General features: G+C 49.0%; 1 protein-coding gene across 3 annotated transcripts in view; it reads right to left on the reverse strand.

The window, feature by feature from the left end:
• The window catches only part of MYOCD (myocardin), a 119,491-nt gene extending 113,341 nt beyond the window's left edge, over positions 1-6,150 (reverse strand). Inside the window, exon 1 of one of the 3 annotated variants that reach the window (XM_075111105.1) lies at positions 5,961-6,150. In XM_075111105.1, coding sequence (XP_074967206.1) covers positions 5,961-6,108 — 148 coding nt within the window. In that variant the 5' untranslated portion in view covers positions 6,109-6,150. The remainder of the gene's footprint in view (positions 1-5,960) is intronic. The other 2 variants (XM_075111109.1, XM_075111108.1) reach the window with 2 other exon arrangements.
• Positions 6,151-26,719: the final 20,569 nt, after the last annotated feature.

The raw sequence follows: 26,719 nt of genomic DNA on the forward strand, positions 1-26,719 counted from the left end.
AAAATAACCCCTGTGGACATTTTGCTCAGCAAAGTAAGGTCCTACCCAACCTCTTGGTGCACAAAGCAACTCAGATCTCCAAGGAGGAATGACAGGTCACTCAATGAACTCCTACTAAAATGATAACTAAACTCCAGATGGCCAGCAGGGAACGGAGTGGGACCGTGACTGGCTGAGTCCGAGGCAGGGTCTTCGTCCTCTGCGACCACCGCTTTGATCACTCCGCCAGACTGAGAGTGTCTTGTGAGGGGTATGAAACACACAGGCAAGCAGGTTCCCCCGCCTATCTTAAGGAAAAAAATGGATCCCACAAAACAAATGAACGTCTCAGTGCCTTAATAGAAAAGTGATGTGTGTGGTGCTTGTGCAAGTGAGACGCAACTCAGAGCTCTGTTATGGAAATTTTGCTCCATGACAAATATGTTGTGAATGACTTGTCTTGAAAACACGCCAACATGTAGGTGCTGCTATCACAACATTCGATGACTTTAACTTACTGTGAACGTTCTTGTGATAAATCATGGAAAACCTTGCTTGTGCTATCTTTAGTCACTGCAATGTTTCACTCTCACAAGTCACTCACAGCTCTAAAAATACAGTTTATATCATTGGATTCCTGGAATTCTTTTAGTTCTTACATTCTGATTTAAGTGGCATTAAAGCTGGGCTGCACAGTTCAAGGCTGCAGGCTGATATTTCATTGTGGATTAGGTATCACCTGGGTTCAATACAATGTTTGCAATATTTATTTGATTTGGATCCAAAGGTAGTTTGGAAAATCTTCCTGTAGATACACCTCTTACCTGGCTATGTGGAGCAAGGGCTAGATTTTCTTTAGGACTAGATAGTAATTTAATAACCGTTCCAATATAGTTTTAAACTAAAACACATGCTCACGACAAGAACTGAGCGGAGATTACATGGGGTTTTCTCCCCAAAACCTGTAGGTGTCTTGCCTCTTCTGGCCTGTGCACTGTGATGATTTCTAGGTCAGACATCTCTCATGCTTTTTTTTTTTGTTTCACTTACATGACTTTCATAGTAGTTATTGATTCAGAAGCACCAAGAGCAAGAAAGTGTTGACCTCCCACCAGCCTTTCTGGATTTGATTACCAGCTCACCAATGGCTGATAGTTTGAGCAGAATTTAATGCTTTCTAATTTTCCTTGATAGGGACTATGAAGCACATTACTTTTTTTTATCCCAACTGGCAGCTCAACAAAGCCCAGCAATAAAAAGCTCCATTTGTGTAATAAACCATTGTACAATCTACTACTTATGAACACGGGCCCTGACAATGTGCAACCATTCTTCACATTACATTAAACGCAAACCAGATGGGCACTTGAAAATCCCCCCCTTTGTTGCAGGGGGCTAAAGGAGCTGGTGGTCAGAAGGTCTATTTCACTACACAAATAAACAGAAGAGTTTAACTACATTATTTTCCAAAATCAGCAATGGGAAACCTATGTGGAAGCTTTATGAGCAGTCAGCAAACGTGCTGCTGAACTGGAGTAGGTACAAGGGGAACTCTTCAGCTCTCCTAAACGGCCTCCGGCCATGTGCCTGCGGACTAGGTCCATCACCTGCAGTGGGAGCTCTGACACCCAAACCTGGAGACACGTATGTGGAGACAAATGGGTAAAATGAATCTCTTCTCTAAAGGGTGTCTTAGTCACAGCTGGTCATCTAAACTCCAGTAGTCACTGGAGAGAAATGGGACCCTCCAGGGGGGACTGAGCCCATCCTGAGCAGTTTCTGAGGCAGAGAAACCTCATCAGATCAGACAGGATGTCTCATACTTAGATAACTCTGTAAGTGAAATACATCTCACTCTCAGAGTCCTGGGGCAAGGAACAAGGGACAGTAGCCCTGAGCCAGGGACTTCGCTATCTCTGGACTGTACCAGAGGATGTTTAACTCCTCGCGCATTAAGCACACGTACTGAGAGAGTTTTTGAGGAGCTGTTTGATAGTAAGTAACTCTTGTGTGTCCTCTGACCCCTTTTCTTGTGATTGTAAGTGTTATAATGAAATTCTTTATGAAATCTACCTGACCAAATTGACACTGGGGGAGATGCGTGGCCAAAGTCATCCACAGAGCCTGCATCCTCACTGCCTTCCCTGCTGCCGGGATTGTGTGCAGAGAAATCAGTATCTTCATTCACATAAGGAACGAGCAGGGTATGGGCTGTCTTGATGCAATCCAGAGAAGACAAGCAAAATGTTGTACAGCTGTTTCCATGGCACATCTGCCCCAGATAAAGTACAGGTGTGCAGCATGATGGGATGTGGTGAGATGGGATGGAATGGGGTGGGATGGGATGGAAGCTGTTACTAGCCGAAGAAAAGTCCTAGGAGCATTGATGCTTCAGTGTGTTGGTATCAACATCTGAGAGGGTTTCAGATGGACCTGGGAGGGAAAAGCAGCTTATGGATCCTAAGGATGCTTAAGATGCTGTCAGGAACTCAGTTTATTACAAAGAGACATGGTATTGAGGAGACTGTGTTTGTTTTCCTTAGCCTAGCAATCAGATCCTGTGTGGAGGTAGCTGCTCTGTAGACCCCTCTCTGACCCCAGACTGGGGGTCACAGAGCATTGAGCCTGTGGACGACTGAGCCTGTGAAGGATGCACATACTAAGCACCTCTGGGTCAGAGTGCGATGACTTTTGGTACCTGAACAGTGGGGCTTTGGTTCACACTGTGCAGTGCAGACACTGTCCCTCACCGTCCCCAGGCCCACCATCCCAGCATCCTCGGGAGGTGGCTGCTGGTGACCCCAGTGCCCTGCAGGGGCCCATGTGCTCATTGCATCATGAATTATCTCAGTGCTTTTTGTACCTGCCTTCATGTGCAACCCAACCAGCTCTGGGAGGAATAGAGGTGTGGGAAGAACATCATGTGTCCTCACTCTGAGACGTGCCATGCCTTGACTTTGCAACTCAGCAATCTCACTACATGGACAGGTGAAACAGGCTGGCTAAAGCATTGATTGAGAGGGTGAAGTCAGCATGTTGAGCTCAAAGTACCTTTCTCTGGCAAGACAGACGTGCAAGAGCCCCTGGGTCCAGTACCCAGCCAAGGTGCATGCACAGTGGGTAGGGCGGGAGGTCTAGACAGATCTTATCGCTAAACCCAGTATCACTGGTGACTTTAGGAAGACCCACAGCCATGTTTGCCTTGGGGTGTTCCAAGACAACAGTGCACAGCTCTGCCCAGTTCAGACCTGTGTGGACCAGAACTTAGGAGAAGATGTCACTGAGCATATAAACCCCATGGGGTGTGGGATTAGGCACAGGGCACCCATCCCAGGGCAAGAAAAGGGCCAGGGGCTGGGGGTACAGCCGAGCAGGCAGATGTCAGGATTCCTCCTTGTTGTAGAGGTAACAGTCTCCATTTTCCTGAACCTATGCATCCAGCCCTGGGTTTTTGCAGGTCCTGCTGAATGGGCTTTCTGCTTGCTCAAAGGTGATTTATTTTTACAAATTTAAATGAAATCCCCTCAGCCATTTTTGAATAATACTAGAGTTAAAAAAACTGTTTTCCTATTTAAAAGTAGTCTAGCTAGACTGTTTTTATTAAATCAAAGTTAAGTCAAATAAAGACTGCAGTTTGAAAGTTCAGACTCGGGCAGGAGCTAGTCCTCTCTGAGGAGCTGTGCCACTGACAGATGGGTATCTGTCCAACACCCACAGATCACCAGCCTGCAGATGGAAAGAGCATGGGGTAGGGGCCAGGTCCTGCCTGGGTGAGGTGTGCACACCCTACTGCCTCAGGAGATGGGATGCAACAGGGCAGGAACAGGAGGGGGGTCATACATCTTGCACTTGCTTCTCCTTACATGCCCTGGCAGATCCCTAAAGAAAACAAATGGGAGTTTCATCCCTTTCACCCAACTCATTTCCCAACATCTCCTCCTTCAGTGGCATAATCTTGGATGGTGGGTCCCTGCTTCCTCCTGCTGCTCTCCCCCCTGTATTTGTGGGGTGAGGGATGAGGGTCGGAGTGGTGAATGCACCCATATGGCTGACCTTCATGGGGGTGGGATACGAGAAGACACTGACATCTTGCTTTTTCCCCCAGCAATCCCAACTACTGCCCCTCCACCCTGCGGTGGTGGGATGGGGTAGAAGGTCTCTGCTGTGACAGCCCAACACATGGCACTGAGTCGGCCAGGGAGGCTCTGCAGGGACAAATCTGCTTCAGGGCTCTGCAGTGTGCTGCAGGGCAAAAGGAGGTGACTGCTGTATGCTGCTGCAGAGGGCAGTTTGTGGGGCCATGGGGTGTCCCCCTCCCTCTTTGCTGGCTGCTCTACCAGCCCTGCGGTAGCTGTCACACCAGAGAACATGACATCAAAGGCAGGCCCGGGTGCCACATGACATGCGTGACACTTGGTGGGCCCGCCAGCTCCTGAGATTATGTGAGATGAAGGGAGCCGGCTGTTCCCAAACAGGGATGGCAGGAAAAGCTGAGCCCCTATGCTGTCTAAATGTGTGAAAGAAAGGGAAAAGCAGCAAAAGAAGGAGAGCAAAGGGCTGGAGGGATGCCCAGACTGTGGGGGGGCTTTTCTTGCCTAGGGACTCTGCAAACAGCCCAGAGTAACAAGGCTGCAGGGGTGGAGCCATGTCCTGGTGGGACATCAGTCTGAGAGCCCCGGTGGGGCTCGAGCCCCTGACACAGGGTAGCTGCCAGGCAGATGCTCGAGGAGCGGCTGGGCTTAGTGCAGTCGGTACCTGCATGGCTGCTGGTCATGCTGGGAGGCAGCTTTTGCCTATGGGCACCTGGAGGTGTTTCTTTCTTTGCCTTCTCATAGTAAAAACCATGTGGGAAAATGGATGCAAAGAATAAGGATGTGAGAGCTACAGAGAAAATGTGATTTTTTTTTTACATCACCAAACAGTCTGCCCCTTTACAAGTCCATGTCATCTTTCCCACTGTTATCATATTATCTTAGGTATATTTTGATATCTGGGACTGTAGAAAAGAAATGCCCTCACTGGTGTGACTTTGACTATGGGCAGACGCTGGGCCTGGTTCACTACAGTGTTACTCCAGTCTGACACCAGTACGTTGCCATGATGACATCATTTGGATTATTTCTGATTTATAGTGATTGAGAAAAATTGGGTCCTGTACAATAATGCAAACAATCAAAGACACAAAGCAAAAATAGTGCTTTCGAGCTGCACTTTCACATTACATGATATTTTGAGGACTTAGTGTTGAAAGCCTTAGAGTGCACAAAAGGAATTTTCTTCATTCCACATATCATACAGTTGCCTGAAAGAAGTGGCAATAACTCCTTAGCTTGAGCATGCTTTTTCAGGCTGAGTTGTGGGGGTTTCTGTCCATCAGCTTTCTACCAACAGATCTCCACTGAAACTCGAATCAATATCTGCCAACAAGACTAGTTTCTGGACCCATGACCAAGGAAACACAAATGACCCTTGCAGTGGCCTGGGCCAAATTCTGCTCTCCGTTACATTGCTCTGAAGCAATTTTGCTGAAGACAAGGTTGTCTGAAGCATCCAGTGCTCTGTGAGAGCAGAACAGGTCTATCAGTGCCTTTGCAAACAAAATACCCTCTCTGTTTCTTCTCCACAGATCAAGTTCAGATCACCCTAATTGCCCAACAAATCCCATTACTATGGTCAGAACACCAGTCTCTTCCTAAGATCTTGAAATGCCACATTTCAGCCAAAATTATACCAAACACTAGGATCGCAAAGAACACGGCAACTGCCTCAGTTCTGACAACAGCATTTAAAGCTGACCCAGAAATACTGAGTTGAGGATCCACTTCTATTACATTTTAAAATGTTGCCATCAGAAACACCCTCAAAAGCACCACACACAAAAATAATGAAGAGCCGCAAACCCAGCACGTGTGAGAGATGTTAAACCTGCACTTATCCAGTCTCACTTCCCCTCTCCTGACGCCACTGGGCGAGGAACTTACCGTTCTTCCGCTCCGCAAAGGGTGGTGGCTGGAGCTTGGTGCCATCTCTCACTTCACTGGCAGCCTTTTCTTTGGGTGCCTTTTCTTCTTCATTTCCACTTGGTGCATTTTTGTGGTCTGAGCAATCCTGTTTGATCACACCATTCATCACCGTGCCTGAAGGGACTGGTCCAGATTTTGGCTGCTCCACTTTGGATAATCAGGTAGAGAAACAGACACCAAGGTGACCTCTGGAAGAGACGAGAGGCAGGTAAGGATGAAGTCCCCAACCAACCCTTGGAACAGTAAACAAAGATGGGCATTTGTGCAACAGTCAGACCACAGACAATTAATTACTCCATCTGTTCTTCTGTGTTAGAAATATTGCAGGGGAAGACTTCAGGTTTCCCTCTTGCCTTCTCGATTCTCTTTACCTGGGTCTGCATCCGTGACTGTTTTTCTGGAAGAATTTCCACCCGTAAGCACAGAATATGTGCAGAAAGCCAGGGGTGTTATGAAGAAACACGGTCATGGGGTACCTACATGGGAGAGCCCCACAACTGTTAGAAATACAGATCTACAAACGAGAACAATCTTCCTTTTACAAGGCTCTGGTTTGCTGAGCAAACTGGGTGGCAGAAGTAATTCCACATGACACAAAATAGGCTGCTAATTGCATGATACAGATAGCAAACGATGAACAGCAAATGCCAGCTAGCTTTTACACTACGAAGAGTACCCAAAAACTATCCTTTGATATCAAAGTTAGCACACATGGTAGAGTTAAACCCTTTATGAAGAACTGGACCAGGTTAGGTGAAATTTTTTTAGAGGTTTTGAAGGATGAGAGGAGTGGTTTGTTTGTTTACTACATTGTTCTACTCTGAGGTTTATGTGAGGTTTATGGTCAAAATATCTCAGGATAATTCCCAGGATATTTTACAAGTTCAAGTTGTGCTTCTACAAAACCTCTGGTCAAGGAGGTACTTCCTCTGATGACACCTGTATCTCACCAGAAGCAGGGAGGGGAAGGACTCAGCTCACGCCAAATGTATTTGTGGGATGCAGCACATGACCCAGGAGGAGCTGCTGGTACTAAGCACAGCAGAAGAAATCTGCAAGGACCGTTTCAGCAAAGCGTTGTCCAAGAAAAATCTCCAGATGCTAAGTGAAAGTGAATGCCTGTAAGAATCATCACCAGCTCCTAATGAGTCCCATCAGGAAAGAGCTAAGGAGAGCTAAAAAAGGTCATTTGTGGAGAACAAGAATAGAAAAGTGCAAGATGGATTCAGTGATAAAATCTGATTTAATACAAAAAAGTTACCAATTTACTGTATAAGGAAGTAAGAATAGTGCATTGTATATGATACCATCTCCTCCATGCTACATGTGCCAAGGCTGCCTCACACCCTATTCCTACCCTGCACCAGCAGGATTTCGCCATCTGCTTTCTCATCCCCATCCATCTCACTGGCTGCCCCCACCTGCCCTAATTGTCCTCCCATGTCCGCATCCCACTGGAAGCAGGTCAGATACTGCACCTATCTGTCTTGCTTTACACTCTGTTTCATTGCTGGGAGAGACTGCATGTAGGGTGCCCATGGGGTGGGCACACTGGCCAGAGAGGAGGTCCCGAGGATACCTGTGTCACTTTGCAGGTGGAACATAAAATTGTCCCCATGTGCATCACCAGGGACAGTCGCTGTCCATACCCAACCCTGCTGCCTGGGCTCTGAAACAAAATGCAGAACCACGCTTGATCCAAACTTAGTCCTTACCTGAGCAAAGCCCCACACCAGACCTCCCCTTCCACTGCACATGTCCCGCCTCTGCCTTCTCCACTTGCCTTTGCAGCCCTTTCCCCATCTCATCTATTCCAACAAAGTCTGACATGCTGCCACTACACATGGAAACAGCCCTGCAGGCATCCAGACAGGCCACATCTTTGAACTGACAGTCTCAGTTTCCACCTCTGATGGAGCATTTTTAGCTCCCTTGAGTGGCTCATTGTCTTATTTCTAGTGGCGCAACTACTGTGCAACTCACCATCACCACTGCGATGGGAACTGACCTGCTGCACAACCACCCACTGGTGGCTGTTGGGCTGCAGACCCCCTTTGGCACAAGCAGCATTATCCCCTAAGCTCTCTATTTAATTCATGACTAACGTGGAACATGCAATAAGTGTTTACATTACTATTTTACAATGTACATTTTTTTAACTTTTAGAAGTTGCTGATATGATGCATCTTTCCAGTGGAAACAGTGGGTGATGACAGGACAATCCAGCAAACTGCATCTGCTTACAAAAATGAGACTTTGTTCAACTGAACACTAAATCTTTGATAAATTAGTCAGGGCTTTGGTGACGTACATGTTGAACCAATATGACAGTTTTATATGGATTATGATTATTAATGTTTTTGAAAAATAGAGAGCGTGAGCCAGACATCCAGTGCCGAAGCTGCAAGACCACCAGCAGAGGCAAGAGACTTTCAGGAAGGCTTCTTACAGGCACTGTGTACAATCTTTTTGCACTCAGAGCATATGCAATGTTTTAATTTGCAGTGAGTGTACTGGGGTCCTTACTGTCTGAGCCAGGAGGTCACGCTGCGACCCTGGAGACGCGTGCTTTCACAACACACTCAAGTACCACTGGCTCAATGGTGTTTTTTTCTGAAGTCAAATTTGGCCTCAAAACATTCCACATTGTTCACTCACTTCAGCCTGAACTGATTGTATTTACAAAGCTTAAGCGCACTTTTGAGCCTCAGAGCACATCTCCCATCAACCACTGCTGCCAACACATAAATCGCAAGGCTATACACGGTACAGGCCATGTTCCATCTCTCTCTGCTTATAAGTATTAAATGAATAAAGCTGGACTACCATGGTAGCCTTTGGGTACTTCCTTGTAAGACACTGGAGATCCTCTGGAGCAGACACTTGGTTTACAAGCCTCCCTGCTTTCTGCTCAGAGAGCAATGTAGCATGGATGAGAATTGAATTTGCTTCTCCTTAGACATGCTTGCCCACCCATAAAGGCCCAGATGGGGCTTGGCTGTATCTCTTTCCCAAGGACTTTGGCTCACACATAGATCCAGGGTCTCCTGAGATCAGCTCCTGTCAATCTGGTCAGGGAAGGGGTGCTGCAGCCACAATCTGTACAGACTGACCTTCTCCTGTGGTAAATCACTGCAGATCCACAATGGCCGGACACTTCACCTCATGCATGACTTCTCAGGAAAAGGCATGAGTTTCCTGGCTGATACAATACCTGCATCTCATTGCTGCTTCCGAGTGCTCTTCAGGCTAAAGATAAGAGCACAGGAACCCAACTCTTCACCTCTGGTGAAGAGAAGCGGGAGAAAGGACAAGGGACATGAAGCTCTCTGGTCCTTGGAGCCTGGAGCTGAGTGCTGAGCCTGTCACTGGGGGAGCCTGAGCCCTGCATCCCTGGGACACAGGCCAGGCTGGATGGACTCTTCTCCTGACTGGCTGGCCAGTCCTGGCTGGCCAGGAGCGGTGCCTGAGGACCTTTGGGTATGACCAGGTCATGCCACTCATGGCACCATCTCACATACTCCCTTCCTTGACTTTGAGTCACAGCAGCATAGGATGCTCATGCCTTCCTCAGTAACTGTCACCCTTTGTGCCCCTAATGCCTGCTGCCAGTGACTTTAGGGCTTGGGGCCATGACATGAGCAGTTTGCGTTGACCTTGCCCTGCGGATTGACCCCTCTGGGCAAATGGCCTTGGGTGCTGCCTTCCTCCCCCTCCTGCCGTGCCAGGAGCAGCACACCCAGACAGGCTGCCCCTCTCTCCTTACCCTGTTCCCCCATCTCCTGGGCAGCCAGTGCAGTGCCCACAGACACTGCACATGCTTTTGAGTCTGTCCTGCTGGGGGAGATGTAGACTGAGGGTTGTGTCAGCCTGCAGCCCCAAGGGGTTCTGTGCACTGCCCAGACACTCAGAGATCTGCAGTCCTGCTTTCCAGGCGTGAGCAGGTTTGGGAACCAGAAACCAAGGCAAGTGCAGCACAGACACATCACTGGAGAGTGGCATGACTGGGAGCATGTCTGCAGGTTCCCCGACCTCCCTTTGGGCTTCATCATGCCTTGCCAAGCAGCCGGTGTAACTCACCGAGGAGATGGGCCCTGTGTGGGGGCAGCTCGGCGAGGCCAGCTCTGCCTTAAAGCTGGCTGTCAGGGGGAAGACACTGTCCTGTTCCCACCATCCTTCACAGCAAGGGTCTCTGTGCCTGCTGTTTCCTCCAGCCCCCCCTTCCCTCTCTGCTGAGTCTTGGCTGTGTCCCCCTGCCACCTGGCAGCCCCAGCCCACCACCAGCAACCTGCGGGCAGGGTCACAGCCGAAAACTGCTGAGCACCAGGGAAAAACCCAGAGTCATCACTGCCCTCATCCAGCCTGGGTGCCTGGTACCTCTCAGGCTTTGCAGAAGTGCCACTGTGAAATCACCCAGCACTGACCGTAGAAACAGCTCAAGCATACCACCTACCCACTCGGGGCTGTCACCTGGGGCTCTTCAGGCTGCTGAGTTTGCCACAGCTGCGAGGAATCTGTTTTCCCACATGGCAAAACTTTCTGTGACTTTTATAGTTTTATCCCAAATTGGGGTAGGAAGATATTGCAAAATAAACAAGAGGAAGCAGGTCATTCATAATTTTTCATTGGATAATTCAAAAATTTATTTTAACATTTTTAGCATCTTCTTAAGGAAAATGAACTAAACCATTAAAATTTAAAATTATTATAAGAAATAGGGAAAAACTTTATTTCCCTGAGAAACAGTTTTGGCTTCAGCAGCTTATCTTCTAATAAAATTATTCGGTTGGAAATTTCCTAAACTGAAAAATTCACAGTCCAGGTCTCAGCAATCCCTTTCCACATCTCAGGTCTCCACATGTCAAGCAAATGCCGGGATCAAGCTTCTTTCTAGCTTTCCAGGAGTGAGCTTCATGCCAAAGTGCACAACAGAAATAGGATCTGCCAGTCATAGGAGCAAAGCAAGACCCTTCTTGTGCCCTGCTGTAGGATCTAACATAGGGACAGACAGTTCTTCCCCTGCTCATTGCCACTGCAGTCCTGAAAATATGCCTTAGGAACCCAAAAAGAAAGGAAAAAAGCAGATGGATAGTGTCTCACATTAAGCATGCAGGGCTCCAGGTGTGATCCTAGTGTCTGAGCAGAGGCCTCCAGCACCATCGGAGACACCCTTGCTTGGCTGGTAGATAGGATGCAGAGCCTATGGCAGCTGGACCCAAGGCATCTCTACAGGCTTGAAACACCCATGTTTAGGCCCCTGGCTCCTGCCTGTAGCCTGTATAGGATTAGGCACAGCACCCCAAAATGAGCTTTGCTTCTAACCTTTAGAAATGACTTGATGAATGACTCTTCCACAAGGCTGGTTGCTGCTTGGGTTACCATGATGCAACTTTGGTCGCCTGCAGTTATTCCCTGCCCAGCATAGACCCATACATCTAATCTTCTCCTTCCACCTTCTCACCATTTCCCCTGTGCCTTTCTCCCTGCAGACACTGAGATGGGAACAAGCATAGCTTACACTTCCTCAGGTACTGGATTAATCTAAATCCTCTCCTGCTTTCCCGTTTGCTTTATCGGAGGTTGAAGTGGAAGTAAATGCATTTAGCTGATATGCATGTGCAGCACCTCAGAAGCAATCAGGAACCAACATAAAGCTTTAAATACCCAGAGAAAAACCAGGAGAGAGATGTTCAGAGGTGCAGTTCAGCCTTATCAAATTCTTCACATGTTTGTTGTGGTGTGTTTGTATTCCTGGGCTTCTGCTTGCAGGAATGTTACTGATAAAACCATCTCACTAAACATGGCCTTTGTATGTTTTAGCTGATGTTTACAGTGCTCAGACAGTAAGAGTAGCTCTGGATTTCCACAGGCAAATGTCCCATGGACATTTGCAGTGTCCTGTTGCAGACACTGATCAAACCCTGCTATGTAAAAGCTCCATCAGGAATCTTGCCTTGTCCTCCTTAGAGCCATGTCATGTTTGGCAAGGCAGAAGACAACTGTGACCACTCACCCCTGCACCCAGAAAAACAAGAGACCTTTGCTCCTCTGAGACCATCCTGGGGCTGCCATGGAATGCACCACTGCTATTATCTCATTGTTTGCCTTGCAGATGATCTCCCCATCGGATGATTCCCCTCACTGAACTCCTTCATGCCTCCTCCGGGATGCAGAAAGCCCCATCCTGTGACAGTGCTGAGGCCAGCGGCATGGTGTGGAGCCTACAGGCTGTTTCCCACAGATCTTCACATTCCTTCCATGCCCTGGAGAAGTGACCTGCTCACCACTTCAACCTCCATGCAAGGAGCTGCAGTTCAGGAGGAGCGCCTGGAAAGGCAGCCAGGGGACTTCCCCAGTGAACAGAAAACAAATGAAGGAAACCTGCCCCAAGCCTGGATATCCCCTTCACTGACAAGTTATCCCATGCAGCTTCTTGTGCAGCCCCTCTGTGGGGCCAGTGCCATGACCCAGTGCACAGAGCTGTGCAATCATGACACCATGAAACCTTCACTCAAGGCAAACTCGCCTAGTATTTGGTCACCATGCTCAGCAAGGTTTGCCAGCTGTTCGCACTCCCAGGGGTTTTAGGATAGTATCTCCTTCCCAGCCTCCAGATTCCCAGTGTTGATATCTGTTCCAAGCTGCCCAAAGGCCATGTGGCCTGAGATGGCAGCACAGAGCCCAGTGATGGAAAGTGGCAGCCGTCTTCATCCAGGACAGCTCCTGGCCTTCAGCCTGGGGAGAATGATGAAAGACAGGGGCTGTTCTCAGGAGACCATCTCAGCTCTGGCCTCAGCCCTGTCCCCTCGAGCTATTTTGAAAAGGAGTGATTTCTCCTTCATTTCTCATAAAATGAAGCTTTAAGTAATGAAAGCCAGTAGAGGAAGCAGTGATCTGGAAAGAGGTTATTACCCCAAATCCTCCCCAGTTCCACCTCTCTGCCAGTCCTCTAAATAGGCTGAGAATATCTGGGAGAAAACCAGACTGACAAATTGTATGCTTCTGAAATAATTGATCTTAAAGGTAATGTGGGCTCACAGGGCTCAGGTTCACTGAGGCAAATCCCTGGAGAGCAAATTCCCTACTTGTGCATCCACATCCCTGGCACATCTGCTGGCACCCAAGAGCCCTTCCCAGGACAAGGACTCCCTCGTGTTGCCCTGTGACCACAGGCAGGCTGATGTGACCTCTGTAATGTAATTTATTATACTGTAGTATCACCTAGAAGTTAATTTATTAGTCTGGAGAGGACATACCATGTACGGCATTGCAGGTGTTGTCATGATGTGGGAGCAAGGGAGGAGAAATACAGAAAATGTCAGAACTGAGAAGAACCTTAAAAATGAGGCTGAATGACTATGGTTTGATACAGTGGCATATGGTGACCGTCACAAGAAAGTGAGGCTTCCAGGGCAAGGGACGGACACAGGGACGTAGCTGGAGCCTAACATTTTGGCAGGAGGCATCTCCTGGGAGCACAATTACCTGATGGGCTTTGACTATCAGCAGGACATTGCAAAGAGCTGTCAACCCTCTTTATTCTCCTGCTTGCAGTGCTGCAGAACTGACACCACTGCTATCTCCTTCCCTTGCTAGCAAAGTGCCCATGAGCATGGGATGTGTGGGCATGTTTGGCAGAGTCTGCAGCATAGATGGGATCTGGGGCGAGCCCATGGGGACAGTTCTGAGTGATGAACTGTATGGAAAAGGCAATGACAAAGTACTCCAGTTCCATGTCTGCCCACTGCTTCTGCAAGGCCCTATGATTTTTAGAGAAATATTGGGTATTTTAGAGAAATACCTTCCAAAAATTAACAGCTTGAAACCTTTGCTAAACAACGAGCTTTCTTGGGGAACTGGCAGGAGGCCTGTGCTATACAAAATCCCTTAGCTGCCATTTGTGCAAAACCCAAAACTTTGCCCACTGCCAGCTGTCTGATTGGACCCAGAGCACCAAAAGTCTCCAGTAAACATCCAGAGCCTTAAGAACAGCTTATCTTGGAGCTCTCGCTGTGGTTGGCATCCATCTGACCAAATGTTGTGGTGAAAGTGCATGCACTAGGGTCAGGCATTCTCAGCTCCCTTTGTGGGCTGAAGAGCAAATTGAGATGATCCTCTGCCCCAGTGAGGCCACATCTGGAGTGCTGCATCCAGTTCTGGGACCCCCCAGTTCAAGAAGGACAGGGAACTGCTGGAGAGAGTCCAGCGGAGAGCTACAGGGATGATAAGCGGACCGGAGCATCTTCCTTGTGAGGAAAGGCTGAGAGACCTGGGCTTCTTCAGCCTGGAGAAGAGAAGCCTGAGGGGAGATCTCATCAGTGCTTATAAATATCTGAAGGGTGGGGGTCAGGGGGATGGGGCCAGACTCTTTCCAGCGGTGCCCAATGCCAGGCCAAGGGGCCACGGGCACAAGCTGGAACACGGGAAGTTCCACCTGAACATGAGGACAAACCCCTTCCCTGTGCGGGTGCCAGAGCAGGGGCACAGGCTGCCCAGAGAGGCTGTGGGGTCCCTTCCCTGGAGACATTCACCCCCCGCCTGGACGTGGTCCTGTGCCCCCTGCTCTGGGTGTGCCTGCTCAAGCAGGGGTTTGGATGGGATGAGCTCCAGAGGGCCCTTCCATCCCCTGCCAGTCTGGGATTCTGGGATTCTGTGATCTGCTCCCTAAAGCACCCATTTCTTGCCACTGGCTGTAAAAACACCCTGTGTGATGCACTCAAATGGAGCGGTCTAGCATTAGCTGAGACAGTAGCCACACTCCACCACTTCCAGTGATTATTCCAGGGTGTTCAACCCACAGCTCCAGCTTTGCTTGTACTGTCTTCATTCACAGCAACTTGAGCAAGAAGTTATTTCTTTGCTCCAGATGGTATTTATCAATTGGGTATTTGGTCATTCTACAGTCAGCAAGAAAGCAAGCGAGACCTGCCTGTATCGCATACCGCAACAGAGGGAGTGCATCATTGTCACTGGCGTGGTCAGGATTGAAGGTCTGAGCACTTGTACGTCATGCTGCCCAAAAGAGCTGGGAATGTTGGAAAATCTGTGTGAACGGGTACTTGCTCCGTGACTGATCATCACCATACTCAGACATTGCATCGAGGCAATGCTCCCTATGTTGGCCGTTGGAAGAGAGAGGCTCTTCAGAAACGCTGCCGATGCAGATAAGTTAGATGCTGAGACAGGGTGGAGAGGATACCTCTTTCACACACATTGTCCTCAAGTTCTGATGCTTTCTCTTATGGCACCACTGCTCCTCTGCACAGGCTCTGTGTTGGCACAGAGGCAGCCCCAGCTGCTGGCACCGGCCAGGGAAACACGTCCCTGCAGCCAGCGTGCTGCTAACAGGACCCTTTCACAAGAGGGGTGCGAGTGATGGATGGCAGTGTAAGGGATGGATGGTGATGATAATGCCTTGACTTTGTGCTGTGCTCCAGACACACAGAGCAAATGCTCCAGAGGGAAAAGATGAAAAACAGTCATCCCCATAGGGTGAAAGAATGAAAGTTTGAGAAAAGAAGCGCAGCCTGCCTGGGCAGTGAGATTACAGGAGCCACAGGAGTAAAATTTCAGTTTTGGATGTCAAAGACAGAGGACATGTCTTCATATTGACGTGAGAGAGCCTGAGCACTCCAGCTGTCTCAACTCCTATTCTTGTACAGATCTTATTCAGGTCTGGCCATGACAACAACATTGAGGGTATGGATGACAGACCCCGGGCTGGTACCTTGGCCTTCCTGAAGACTTTGCGATGCCCAGTGCCACAGGACACAACCCCTGTGGAGACTCCAGGACTTCTCCCTAGTGCCCTGTGCTGATCCTGGACTCCTGTGAGCAAGCCCCTTGCCAATAATGCCAGCCTGCTCTCCCATTCACAACCTCTTTCCACACAGAGAAAGAGATGCAAACATGCAGAAGGCCAAAGCTACAACCCTGCTCCCTACAGTCCCCAGAAATGCAGTACCGTGGGTGGAGAAGTCGGGTTGGGAGCTGAAGCACAGCACAAACCCCTGTTTATCCACAGCCTCTGCCCTGACCATGGGCTAGCCCAGGGCAGAGCACAGGGGCTACAAGCCCTCAATACGTGGGCTGCTGTTCTACTGCCCTCTGCTACAAGCCCTTTGAGTTTTGTCAGCGGTGGTTGTGGTTTCTGCATTTGGCTTGAGATTAGAAGTACTTAAGCATTGCACTTCACGTGCTATCTGGCATTTGCCACCAGCTCTGGGGCTATTTCCTGGTAAAAAAGTCCATTAAAATTACTTCTGTAACTTTACCAGACAACACATGCAAATAATTCTGTGTTAGATAAAACACCTCCTTATGACTCTGGGCCATGCTTGTAGTTTTTAAATTAATCTTAAACTTAAAAATCTTAAAATAAATGATATTGCCCTAAGTATGCTGAAAAGGCTCAAAAAAAAGTCTATCAACCTCAAATTTTTTATTGTTACTTGTTCTGTTTACAAAATAGGTTTTAGGCCAGTCTCATGAATTGTCCAGGTCTGACTCATGAGTCCTGGGTGCTGGGATCACACTGGTTACTGCTGAATGCATGGCCCTGCACACCTAGGGCAGCCCCATTCCCAGCAGCCTTGGTGGACTAAGGACACGGGCATGATGAGGCTTTTAAAAGAACAGCACTTATTTCTAAACTATTATTTGATTTGATTTTGGTTCATTTATAAATGTTTAGCAATTGACTGTTTCTGTTAGTGGCAATGCAACCTGGGCTGTTTACAAAGGACAAGCCATGCTCCTAATTTGAAGGAAACAGCATTGTATTCAGAATTTAGTTTATATCTAGCCCCAACCAAAACTCGTATTTTTCAGCTTTTCCAGTGAAATGCAGACCCTTGGTCTCTGGGAGTGTCCCCTGGTACTTAACACCACCACCATCACTGTTGCCATTAACACTGCTCCTACTGCCAAGTCATGGCTCTGATGGCTCCAAAATGAGCAGGTTTCTCACTTCAATGAAATGTGCAAGGTTCCGGAGGCCAGGCCCCACAGCAGGCTCACCCATCCTACTCTGAGATTCCTGAGCTCATGGGCACAAGTATCCAAAAAAATCCAGGCTTAATTTTCTCATAGCCTTGGCTCGGGTTCAGGAAAAAAACTTATTGACATGGGGAGATGTCCTGTACTGAGCAACCTGGAGTCTTCCACCAGGAAGATGGTCATGTCTGTCATGGGCTGGTTTGCTTATGAGGAGCCCTGCAGCACCAACCTGAGACACTAGTTGAGGTCCCTCAACCCACATAGTCCCATAGCTCAGGAGTATGCTGAGTGCTGAGGGCGGCACTCAGCTGACCTGAGACAGGGCAGCTCCTGTCTCAGACCTAGCTCTGCCCACATGGCATTACACAGGGTGCATATACTTTGCACTGGGTTTGTGCAATGCATCTGTGTCCTACAGCTGTTCCCTCCAGAGTGCATCTGCTAAAGGTCAGTGAAGCCCCGCTCCCAAGCCAAGTTCTCACTGTGTGTAGCACTGTGTCCACCAGGCAGGCCTGGCTGTGATCAGCCACCTCCAAAAGGGTCTCCTGGTGACACTTGCAACCCTACCAGCAGCTGCCTCCCACATTTCTGCAAGCAAGCATTGGCTTCCCTTGTGCATTTGAATGTCTTTGGTTATTGCTGCATCGTTTAACTGTGTCCTAATTTTGCCGCATTTGTGCTTATGTCTGATCTTTGTCTCTCTTATTTTGTTACATTTTAGAAATGTAATAAACAAAATCTTCCTAAAAGAAAGACAGCATGGCAGAGATTTGAAATGGAAAATGAGTGCAAACTGGACCCATGCCTCTTTATTAGATGCCAGAAGGAGAGGAAGAAACAAAACCCACAATGACAAACACTATTAATAAAGTGATGAAGGAGGTTCTCAAACAGGAGTGCAGCTGGAGGCAGAACCAGCTCACTGGCCTTGGACAGTCCGTCTGCCCGGCATGGGGGCCTCGCCAGCTTGAGTTGGCACAGGGAGCGTTCAGTGGGTGGGAAAGGCCACAGACTGACCCAGCAGGGCTTTGGGAAAGGTCCTAGACTGCTGGCAGAGGACTCGTGCCCACAGGGTGCGTTCCCGCTGTAGAGAGGACTAACCTGAGCCAGGCTACAGAGCAGAACTATGTGCCGAGGGGGTCAGGCACTGTGTGTTGCCTTTCTAGCCCCATGGCCATAGGTCTGAACACTGAATAAGAGCATGTCTGATGACAGCGGTCACGTCCAGCTTTTCATTTCAGCTTGGCAAACTTAAGCCTCTATGCCTTCAGCTACCCCAGAAACCAAGCCAGGAAAGGCAGGGCAGATGATGATATCTGTGACCCTGGCATCCCCTTGCTCCAAGTCTAGCAAAACTATGGGGCATGTTAGTCCAGATGCTTGTCTCTCTTGCCTTCAACTGTTGGCACAGGCAGGAGCTGGAGCAGCCAAGTTTCTGCTGCATAGAGGGCAGCCATGCCTTGGTCTCTCCCACCTAAGTGTCTGGGCTTTGGTGTGCATCCTCTGCACGCCACTGGCACTGAAGAAATTAACAGAGCTTCCCAGTAAGAGCTTTTAATAATAAGCCCCCATAGGGAATCCTGTACATAGCCTGTCTTCTTGTGTTCATTGATGATATCAAAATACACTTTAATATGGAGATGAGTCAATAGAAAATGCCTACAACTGCATGGCAGTTCCAAAGGGAACAAAAAGGAATGCAAAGGAGGTCCTCTGCACAGGGATAAAACACTGTTTGACATTTAGACCTGCTCCACAGCACTTCTCTCCAGAGCCATCACTTTCTCCACCACACCCATGAGAAGTCTCAGAAACGGCATATCTGGCCCTGTGCCAGCACACAGACATCCTTGGTGCTCATCGGTAGGTCAGCATCCCTGACTTTGGGCAGCCACAATGCTCGGCAGTGCAGGGAGCAGGATTCTGACTGCAGAGCACAGACTGCACAGTGGACTGGTGGCCAGTGCCTCTAGGACTGTGCTGCGAGAGGATTCCCTCTGCAGTGTGTTGTGCTCCCCAGCCACCACTGTGGATTGGTGCTGAACCCTGCAGAGGTCTCCAGGGCAGTCAGATTTTCTGAAAAATGCATTGCTGCAACCGTCCGATCAGAGGCACTGCAACTGGAAACCAAGAGTGGGCCATAGGTAGGGCAGCCTCAAGCTAGAAGTATCTGTAGGGCTTGGGTGAAAGGCTTTGCTTCAACTCTTCCCTCTTTAGGTTTTAAGCACCCTTCACCTCCTTGCTCCCAGACATAGTATAGCCAAGCCTGGGATGTTCTTCAGGCTCCTGCTGGACTTTCTCAGTGCTGTGTGGACCAAACGACCAGGCCATGTAGTCATAACCAGCCCAGGATTAGCAAGGAGGGAGCCCCTTCTCAGTCCCTCTCTAGCTTGGTAAATAGTTTTTACAAATTGGAGCCATCCTGAGACAAAAGACAAATCCCATGTTTTTCCAGCTTGTTGCAGGAGACACAGGTCCCCAGGTGGAGTGAAGGATGATTGTGTGGTGGTCCTAAGCTTGAGAGCACTCTGAGGTGAGTCACTCACTCACTGTCCCATGGCAACTGTGCCCATTAGAGTGAGAAACTGAATCATTCATGGGCTGAAGAAAGGACACAGACCAAGTCCTGCAGGAGGCCCCAGGAGAGAGATCACAGTATATCCGTGATTCACACTCATTTCTCTACAGAGGAATGCAGGACTAGGGGATAAGCATCAGTCTTTGGGTCTGACCCCCTATGATGATCTCAGTGACCAAAGTAGCTAAACTTCTACCTGCTTTCCCTGCACCCACAGGACTTCTAAAAGTTAAACTCCTAAGCGAAACCAGGTAAACATACACTTCATCCCAGAAAGGAAGGAAAACCATGCAGAGAGACCTGGCTGTCCAGTAAAGGGCAAAATTCTGTGTGGGTCCAAGTCCAATGTACATACCACTGCGAGCAAGATCCCTCACCCAGGCACACAGGAGTGCTTTGACACTAGAGAAAAAAAATGCATTGGATCCAGATCCTACCTTTAGCCAAAACAGAATACTATGAAAGAAAGTAAGATCCTTTCTCCATCCCTGCATCCCAAGGCTACAGCAGGGGGAAAGCAGACTTGTGGTTCCTTCAGAGAACTAACTCTGTAGCACAGGGATGATAAAACATACTGCAATAAAGAGAATCAATAACTGAAGAACCCCTCTCTTCCAAGCATTTTCCAGAGATACTAGCAAATGAAAATTTAAGGCCCATTATCCCATGATTTAATTTTTCACTCTAGGATCATTCCTGTCATGTCATAAAATCCCTTCTATTAACTTATCAAGCTCCATCTAGAAACAACATAGGCTCCTTGCCCCTACTTTCTGGTTTGGAAGGCTGTTCAAGAACATTATTCTTCTACTGGCTAGAAATTTTAATCTATTCTCCAGTCTAAATTTATCTGCAAAATCACCCAGACTCAAAGCACCAGTTCTGTGACCAAAAAGGGCCATGTTTTGGTAAGTACAGGTGGGGCTATTGCAAGAAGCAAGGCTTGGCATTAACTGGAACTCCGGGTCCAGCTGCTACTCTCAACACCGGACCCTCTTATTTCAATGACCATGACCCACAAACCCCTGAAACACCTGTGAAATCAGTTCCCTGTCCATGTGGGAAAGGATCAGGAGACACAGTAAAGGAATTACAGAACTCTTTAGTCGTGGATAACATTGGTGCAGGGGAAAAAAAAAAGAAGTTATTATCCCACAGCTGTACAGGACAGATGCCCAGTGTTTCCATGCAGAATCCAGAGTCCTGTTGGAATATCCTTTCTGGAGGAGCTGAGCCTGGCTTGGAAAGGACACATGCATAGCTACAAGACTAGATGCAGTGAAATGTCTCCATTGATGGTTTTATCTGCATCCTGGCAGTAAGATCCTTTGGAAAGTGGTGTCTAGGGGTGAAAGAGGAAAGTTCCCCAGACTTGTGAAATACCCCAGAAAGATCACCAACTATGGCTCCCTCTGAGGCAATGGCATTATATGAATGGACCCCTATTCCTAAGCCACAGATCATATCAACAGATTTAAGCCCTCCCTAACCAGAAACAAATGGGCCTTCAGCTCAGAAACCACCAGTAGGTGCAGCTGGGTTCAGCAAGATAAAGGCATACCAGAATGGGTGGCTCAAAGCTCAAACCCTGGCATCACCACTGGATGTGCTGCTGGAATAGTAATGAAGAGTTAGAAGGTATATGGCACAGGGGAGACACACCTAAAAGGCTTTCACGGTGTCTCATGCCTCAGGTCTGCTAGACTTATTTGAAGGCACCTGGATAAAGGTGACTTGATTGATCTTGGGTTTTTGGAACATTTCAGACTTTGCTCACCAAAAGCTGTTCAAGAAACAGCTGTTACAGAACATGAACGTTTAGAAATAATGAATAAAGGATAGGTTTGTTTTAATGAAGGTAAAAGGCAGGAAATGGTGCTAAAGGTTGTGCTGGTCAACATAATGATCTAGATAAAGAGACAGAGAAATTTTCCTTATAATACCCAAGTACTCAGAGCCCTAAAAATGAAACCTGGTGTTGGAGAGCTACAGAAGCATGTCCTGATACTGAGTGATAACAAGGCAAATGCAAAATAATGTCTGTGGGGAAAAACAATCCACAGAGAAGAGCAACAAGAGTGATCAAAAGAGAGGTGAAATGGGCTGGGACTCTTAGCTTGGCAGCAGAAGACTGAGGCAGGAGACCTCAGCCTGGAGAACTGCCCAGTCAGGAGTGGCCCAAACAGCATCGATAAGGAAAGGTTGTTCACTGCAGAAACTGGGGAGAATCAATCGAGTGCTTAAGCATGAGGTTTAAAAAAGACAAAGGAAGGGATTTTCTCACCCTCTTTATAGTTAATCTGTGGAAATCTGCTGCAGGATCCTGTATATGTGAAAGGCTTGGATGGGTTCAAAAGGCACTCAGATACATTCATGAAAGAGAAATCCGTCATGGGATATTAAACACAGAGCTGCTAGGTCTGTTTCAAGGAGTCTTTGAGTCACAGATTGTTAGAAGACAAATGCACAGGGAGAAGGGTTCATGAGCATGCAGTGCTCTCCTCTGGCCATGCCCCCCATGGCTGGACACCAGACACTCAACTTCACCAACCTGTCTTCTGACCCCCAATAAAACGATTCTTATACTCTCTGTCTTCCACAGATGAACATGCTGCAGTGACTGCCCATCAAATCTGGTTTGTGGCACGGTAGAGTGCAGGGCAGGGAGGAGAAACATGTTTGGCTCAGGAAAGGATGGAAATTTGTGGCAAGGGCTCTCAGGGCGTGCCTAAGGCTCAATGCGCCTTGGCACAGTGAATGCTCCGAGGCTGCAATGAGCTCTATGGCCCCACCACATCCCCCTGCTGCCAAAGGACATTCCTCAGAGCTACTTGCTAAATAATGGAATCTAAATTTCCGCCTTCTTGTGGCAAAGTTAAAAAAAACATTAAAATTAACCAAATTATACCCTGGTCTAAACAAAGCAGGGCTGGGTCTGCCAACTTCACAATTATCCCAAATGGATCTTAATATGACACAGATAAATACTTTCCAATTACCCAATGGAACAAGGCTGCCCTGGGGAAAATGGAGAACAATATATTACGGGGAGAGCAGAGACCCAGGAGATTAAGGATTTACACTCCATTACTCCTGCTGCAATCCACACATGGCAGGGGAGGGACGTGACAGGGTGAGAGCCTGTCCTCACCCACCCCCTGGTGCTGCAGGTGGGACTGTTCCCCCAGCACTAGGTGGGCGATGGGCCTCCAGGGAATGGGTCAGTGAGGAGCATTTATATCAAGGGTTTTGCAACTTCTGCTGACAAGAAAGCTGGGGGTGGGTTAAGGGACAGACAAATAAAGCAGGTGTTGTCATAGGAGTCTACTATAGGCCACCCAACCAGGAGGATGACACCAATGAGTTATTCTTTAAGGAACTAAGGGATGCCTCTAAGTCATCCGCCCTTGTCCTTAAGGGGGACTTCAACTTGCCAATTGTCCACTGGAAATACCACACAGCTGGGACAAACAGGTCCAGAAACTTCCTAAACCATCTGAGTGACAACTTCTTGATACAGGTACTAAGGGAACTGACCAGGAGGGGTGCCATCCTGGACTTGTTGCTTATTAACAGAGAGGGGCCTTATGGGCGAAGAGGAGATCGGGGGCCGCCTTGGCCACAGTGACCATGAAACAGTCAAGTTTAAAATCTATGGTGACAGGAGGAAAGCTGCCAGCAAGACCTCAGCTCTGGACATGAGGAGAGCAGACTTCAGGTTGCTCAGGGAACTGCTTAGTAAGGTCCCCTGGGAAAAAGCTTTTGAAGGTGCTGTGGTCCATCAGTGCTGGTTGCATTTTAAGTACCACCTCCTAAGAGCACAGAAGCAGGCAATCCCAAAGTGTAGGGAGTCAAGCAGGCAAGGCAGAAGTCTGGCTTGGTTGACCAGGGATATTCTTCTTTAAATAAGGAGAAAACAGAAAGTATATGGCCAGTGGAAGTAAGGTCAGGCAACACGGGAGGACTATAGGGATGCTGCTCACCACTGCAGGGAGGAAATATGTGCTGCCAGAGCTCAATTAGAGTTGAAGCTGGACAGTACCATGAGGGATAATAAGATGGGCATCTTTTTTAATACATTAATGGCAAAAGGCAAGCCAGATATTGGCCTGTTGCTTGATGAGAATAGTCACCTCACAAACAGGGACATAGACAAGGCAGAGACGTTTAATGCTTTCTTCACCTTGGTCTTCAACACTGATGGTGGGCTCAGGGACTCCCAGAGCCCTGGGCTAGAGAACCATGACTGTGGGAATTATAAATCATGAACTTGTGCAGGACTTGCTGCTCCAGCTGGATCCCTGTAAGTTGATGGGCCTGATGGGATTCATCTGAGGGTACTTAAAGAGCTGGCTGATGCCATAGTGAGGCCTCTCTCAATGATTTTTCAGTGCTTTTGGGAATCTGGAAAGGTCCCTGTTGACTGGAAGCTGGTAAATGTTTTCCCAATCTTCAGGAAGGGAAACAGGGATCACCGTGGTAACTACAGGCCCATCAGTATCACTTCTGTGCCTGGTAAAATTATGGAGAAGATTATTCTGGGAGTTATTGAAAAACACCTGAAGGACAACAGTCATTGGTCCCAGCCAGCACGGTTCACGAGGGGAAAGTCCTGCCTGACAAACTTGATTTCCTTCTATGACAAGGTTACCCACACAGCTGATTAAGGGAAGCCAGTCGATGTGATCTTGCTGGATTTCAGTAAAGCTTTCGATACTGTCTCTCACAGTGTCCTCCTGGTCCAGCACACGGCTGCATAAACACGTAATGCAGTGGGTGAGCAACTGGCTGACAGGTTGGGCTCAAAGTATTATAATAAATGGGGTTACATCGGGCTGGTGGCCACAGGGATCCATCTTGGGCCGGTACTCTTTAATCTCTTTGTAAATGGCTTGGATGCAGGACTGGAAGGAATACCAATTAAGTTTGCTGACAACAAAAATCGGGAGGAGCTGCTGACACTCTGGCGGGCAGAGAGGCCCTGCAGAGGGATCTGGGCAGGCTGGAGAGCTGGGCAATCACCAACCGTATGGAGTTTAACAAGGACAAGGGCTGAGTTTTGCCCCTGGGGCGCGGCAGCCCTGGCTGCACAGGCAGCCTGGGGAATGAGAGGCTGGGGAGCAGCTCTGCAGGGACCTGGGGGTTCTGGCCGACAGCAAGTTGAACAGGAGCCACCAGCGTGCCCTGGCAGCCCAGAGGGCCAGCCGTGCCCTGGGGGGCATCGAGCCCTGCATCGCAGCCGGGCGAGGGAGGGGATTGTCCCGCTCTGCCCCGCGCTGGGGCGGCCTCACCTCAAGTGCTGTGGGCAGCGTTGGGCGCCACGGGACATTGAGGGTATAAAGGTACTGGAGAGTGTCCAGAGGAGGCCACAGGGCTGGGGAAGGGTTTAGAGGTGAAACTGTGCGAGGAGCGGCTGGAGTCCCTTGGGTTGTTCAGCTGGAGCAGAGGAGGCCGAGGGCAGCCCTCATGGCGCTCTGCAGCTCCCTCCCAAGGGCAGGAGGAGGGGCAGGGTTGGTCTCTGCTCTCTGGTGACCAACGCCAGGACCCGAGGGAACGGCAGGGAGATGTGCCAGGGGAGGGTTAGGCTGGGCATTAGGGAAAGGCTCTTCCCCCCGAGTGTGGTGGAGCCCTGGAACAGGCTCCCCAGGGAGGCATCGCGGCACCAGCCTGGCGATATTCCAGAAGCACTTGGACAAGGCCCTCAGAGACACGGTGTGAATTTGCGGTGTCCTGTGCAGGGACAGGAGCTGGGCTCGATGGTCCTTGTGGGTCCCTCCCAGCTCGGGACATTCTAATTCTATGATTCTACAGTTCCTGACTGTGTGGTTGGGGTAACTGAACCAAAGACTGCATCCTGCAGCCCCTCCCTGGCACTCAGTGCCCTTTGTCAAACAGTATTTCCTTATCTCCTGTTGGCTGCTGCACAGCAGGTGGGAAATAGACCTGGCTGGAGAACGAGAGGCATGGGAATGGGATGGCCAGTGTGCTGTAGGCAAAGGGACAGGTCATGGACATCTCAGAGCCTGACCAGCCTGCCAGTGGCACAGCTTTCACAGGAAAACTGTTTAGGACCTTTAAAACAAGGTTGAAGACTGCTCCTCGGCTGCACAAAATCCTCAGAAGTCTCAGGATAGGGGTGATTTTTCAGATTAAATTATGCTACTGCTTTACCAGGCTTGGTGAGAGGGCTGGAGTAGTGATGGGGTTAAAAAGCCCTCAAGACAAGGACTGTCCCTTGCACCAAGTTTTTGTAGCACCACACCACCAGAGCCCTGCGCAGAGCCTTGGCACAGCACGCAGGGCCACAGCCATCCGTCTCCCTCACTGCTCTCGACAGGGGTTGTGAAGTCCCACCGATGCATCTCCAACACAAGCTGGTGCAGCCCTGTGGACCAGCTCAGGGCCAGGCAGACACCCCTGGGGCTTAGGCCTGGCAGCAATGCGGCTGCATGAAGTATGGCCCTGGACAAATGCCCTGCCTCATGGTCAGCTCAGCTCTGCATGGCTTGGCCAGGGGAGCCGTATCTTACTCTCTGCACTTCGTTGCATATGCAGGGACACTCCACTTCCTCAGGTGGACAGGTGATTCCCCCCCATGGGATGTAGGGTAGGTGCTCCTCACCCTGGGTCTCAGCTACAGAACTCTGCTCATCCCAGGAGTTGAGTGGGAGATTTATTCCCACCCACAAAGGCCCTCACAACATCAGAATCACAACAAACCCACAACTTTTGGAAGATTTGCATTGCTTCACTGACCGGGGGAGCTGAAAGCCCAAACCTTGCTCTGGGGCTGGCTGGAGGACCCGAGTATGTGAAGATGTGTCCATGTTGTGGACAGTAGCACAGGGCAGGCTGAGCCCTGGGGAGAGGAACAAAGCCCATGCACTGAGCTGAGGGGGTAGCTCGTTGCCCTGTGCTGTGCCAGGGGTGCTGAGACCCTTCCCCTTCCTACCATCTCTTTGCCCATCCCAAAGGGCTCAAGGACCTACCTGTGCCCTCAAGCTCTGGGTCTGGTTAGCCCCAAACCTCCTACCTCACTTTCCAGGGAGCCAAGGTGCTAAGTGCTATAACCATTAATACTACAGCACAAGCAAGGATATGGACATCAGTTACCTTAGAAACCCACAGAGGGGTAATTTTC

Source organism: Phalacrocorax aristotelis, chromosome 16 (genome assembly GCF_949628215.1).
Source record: "Phalacrocorax aristotelis chromosome 16, bGulAri2.1, whole genome shotgun sequence".
Taxonomy (NCBI): Eukaryota; Metazoa; Chordata; class Aves; order Suliformes; family Phalacrocoracidae; genus Phalacrocorax; species Phalacrocorax aristotelis.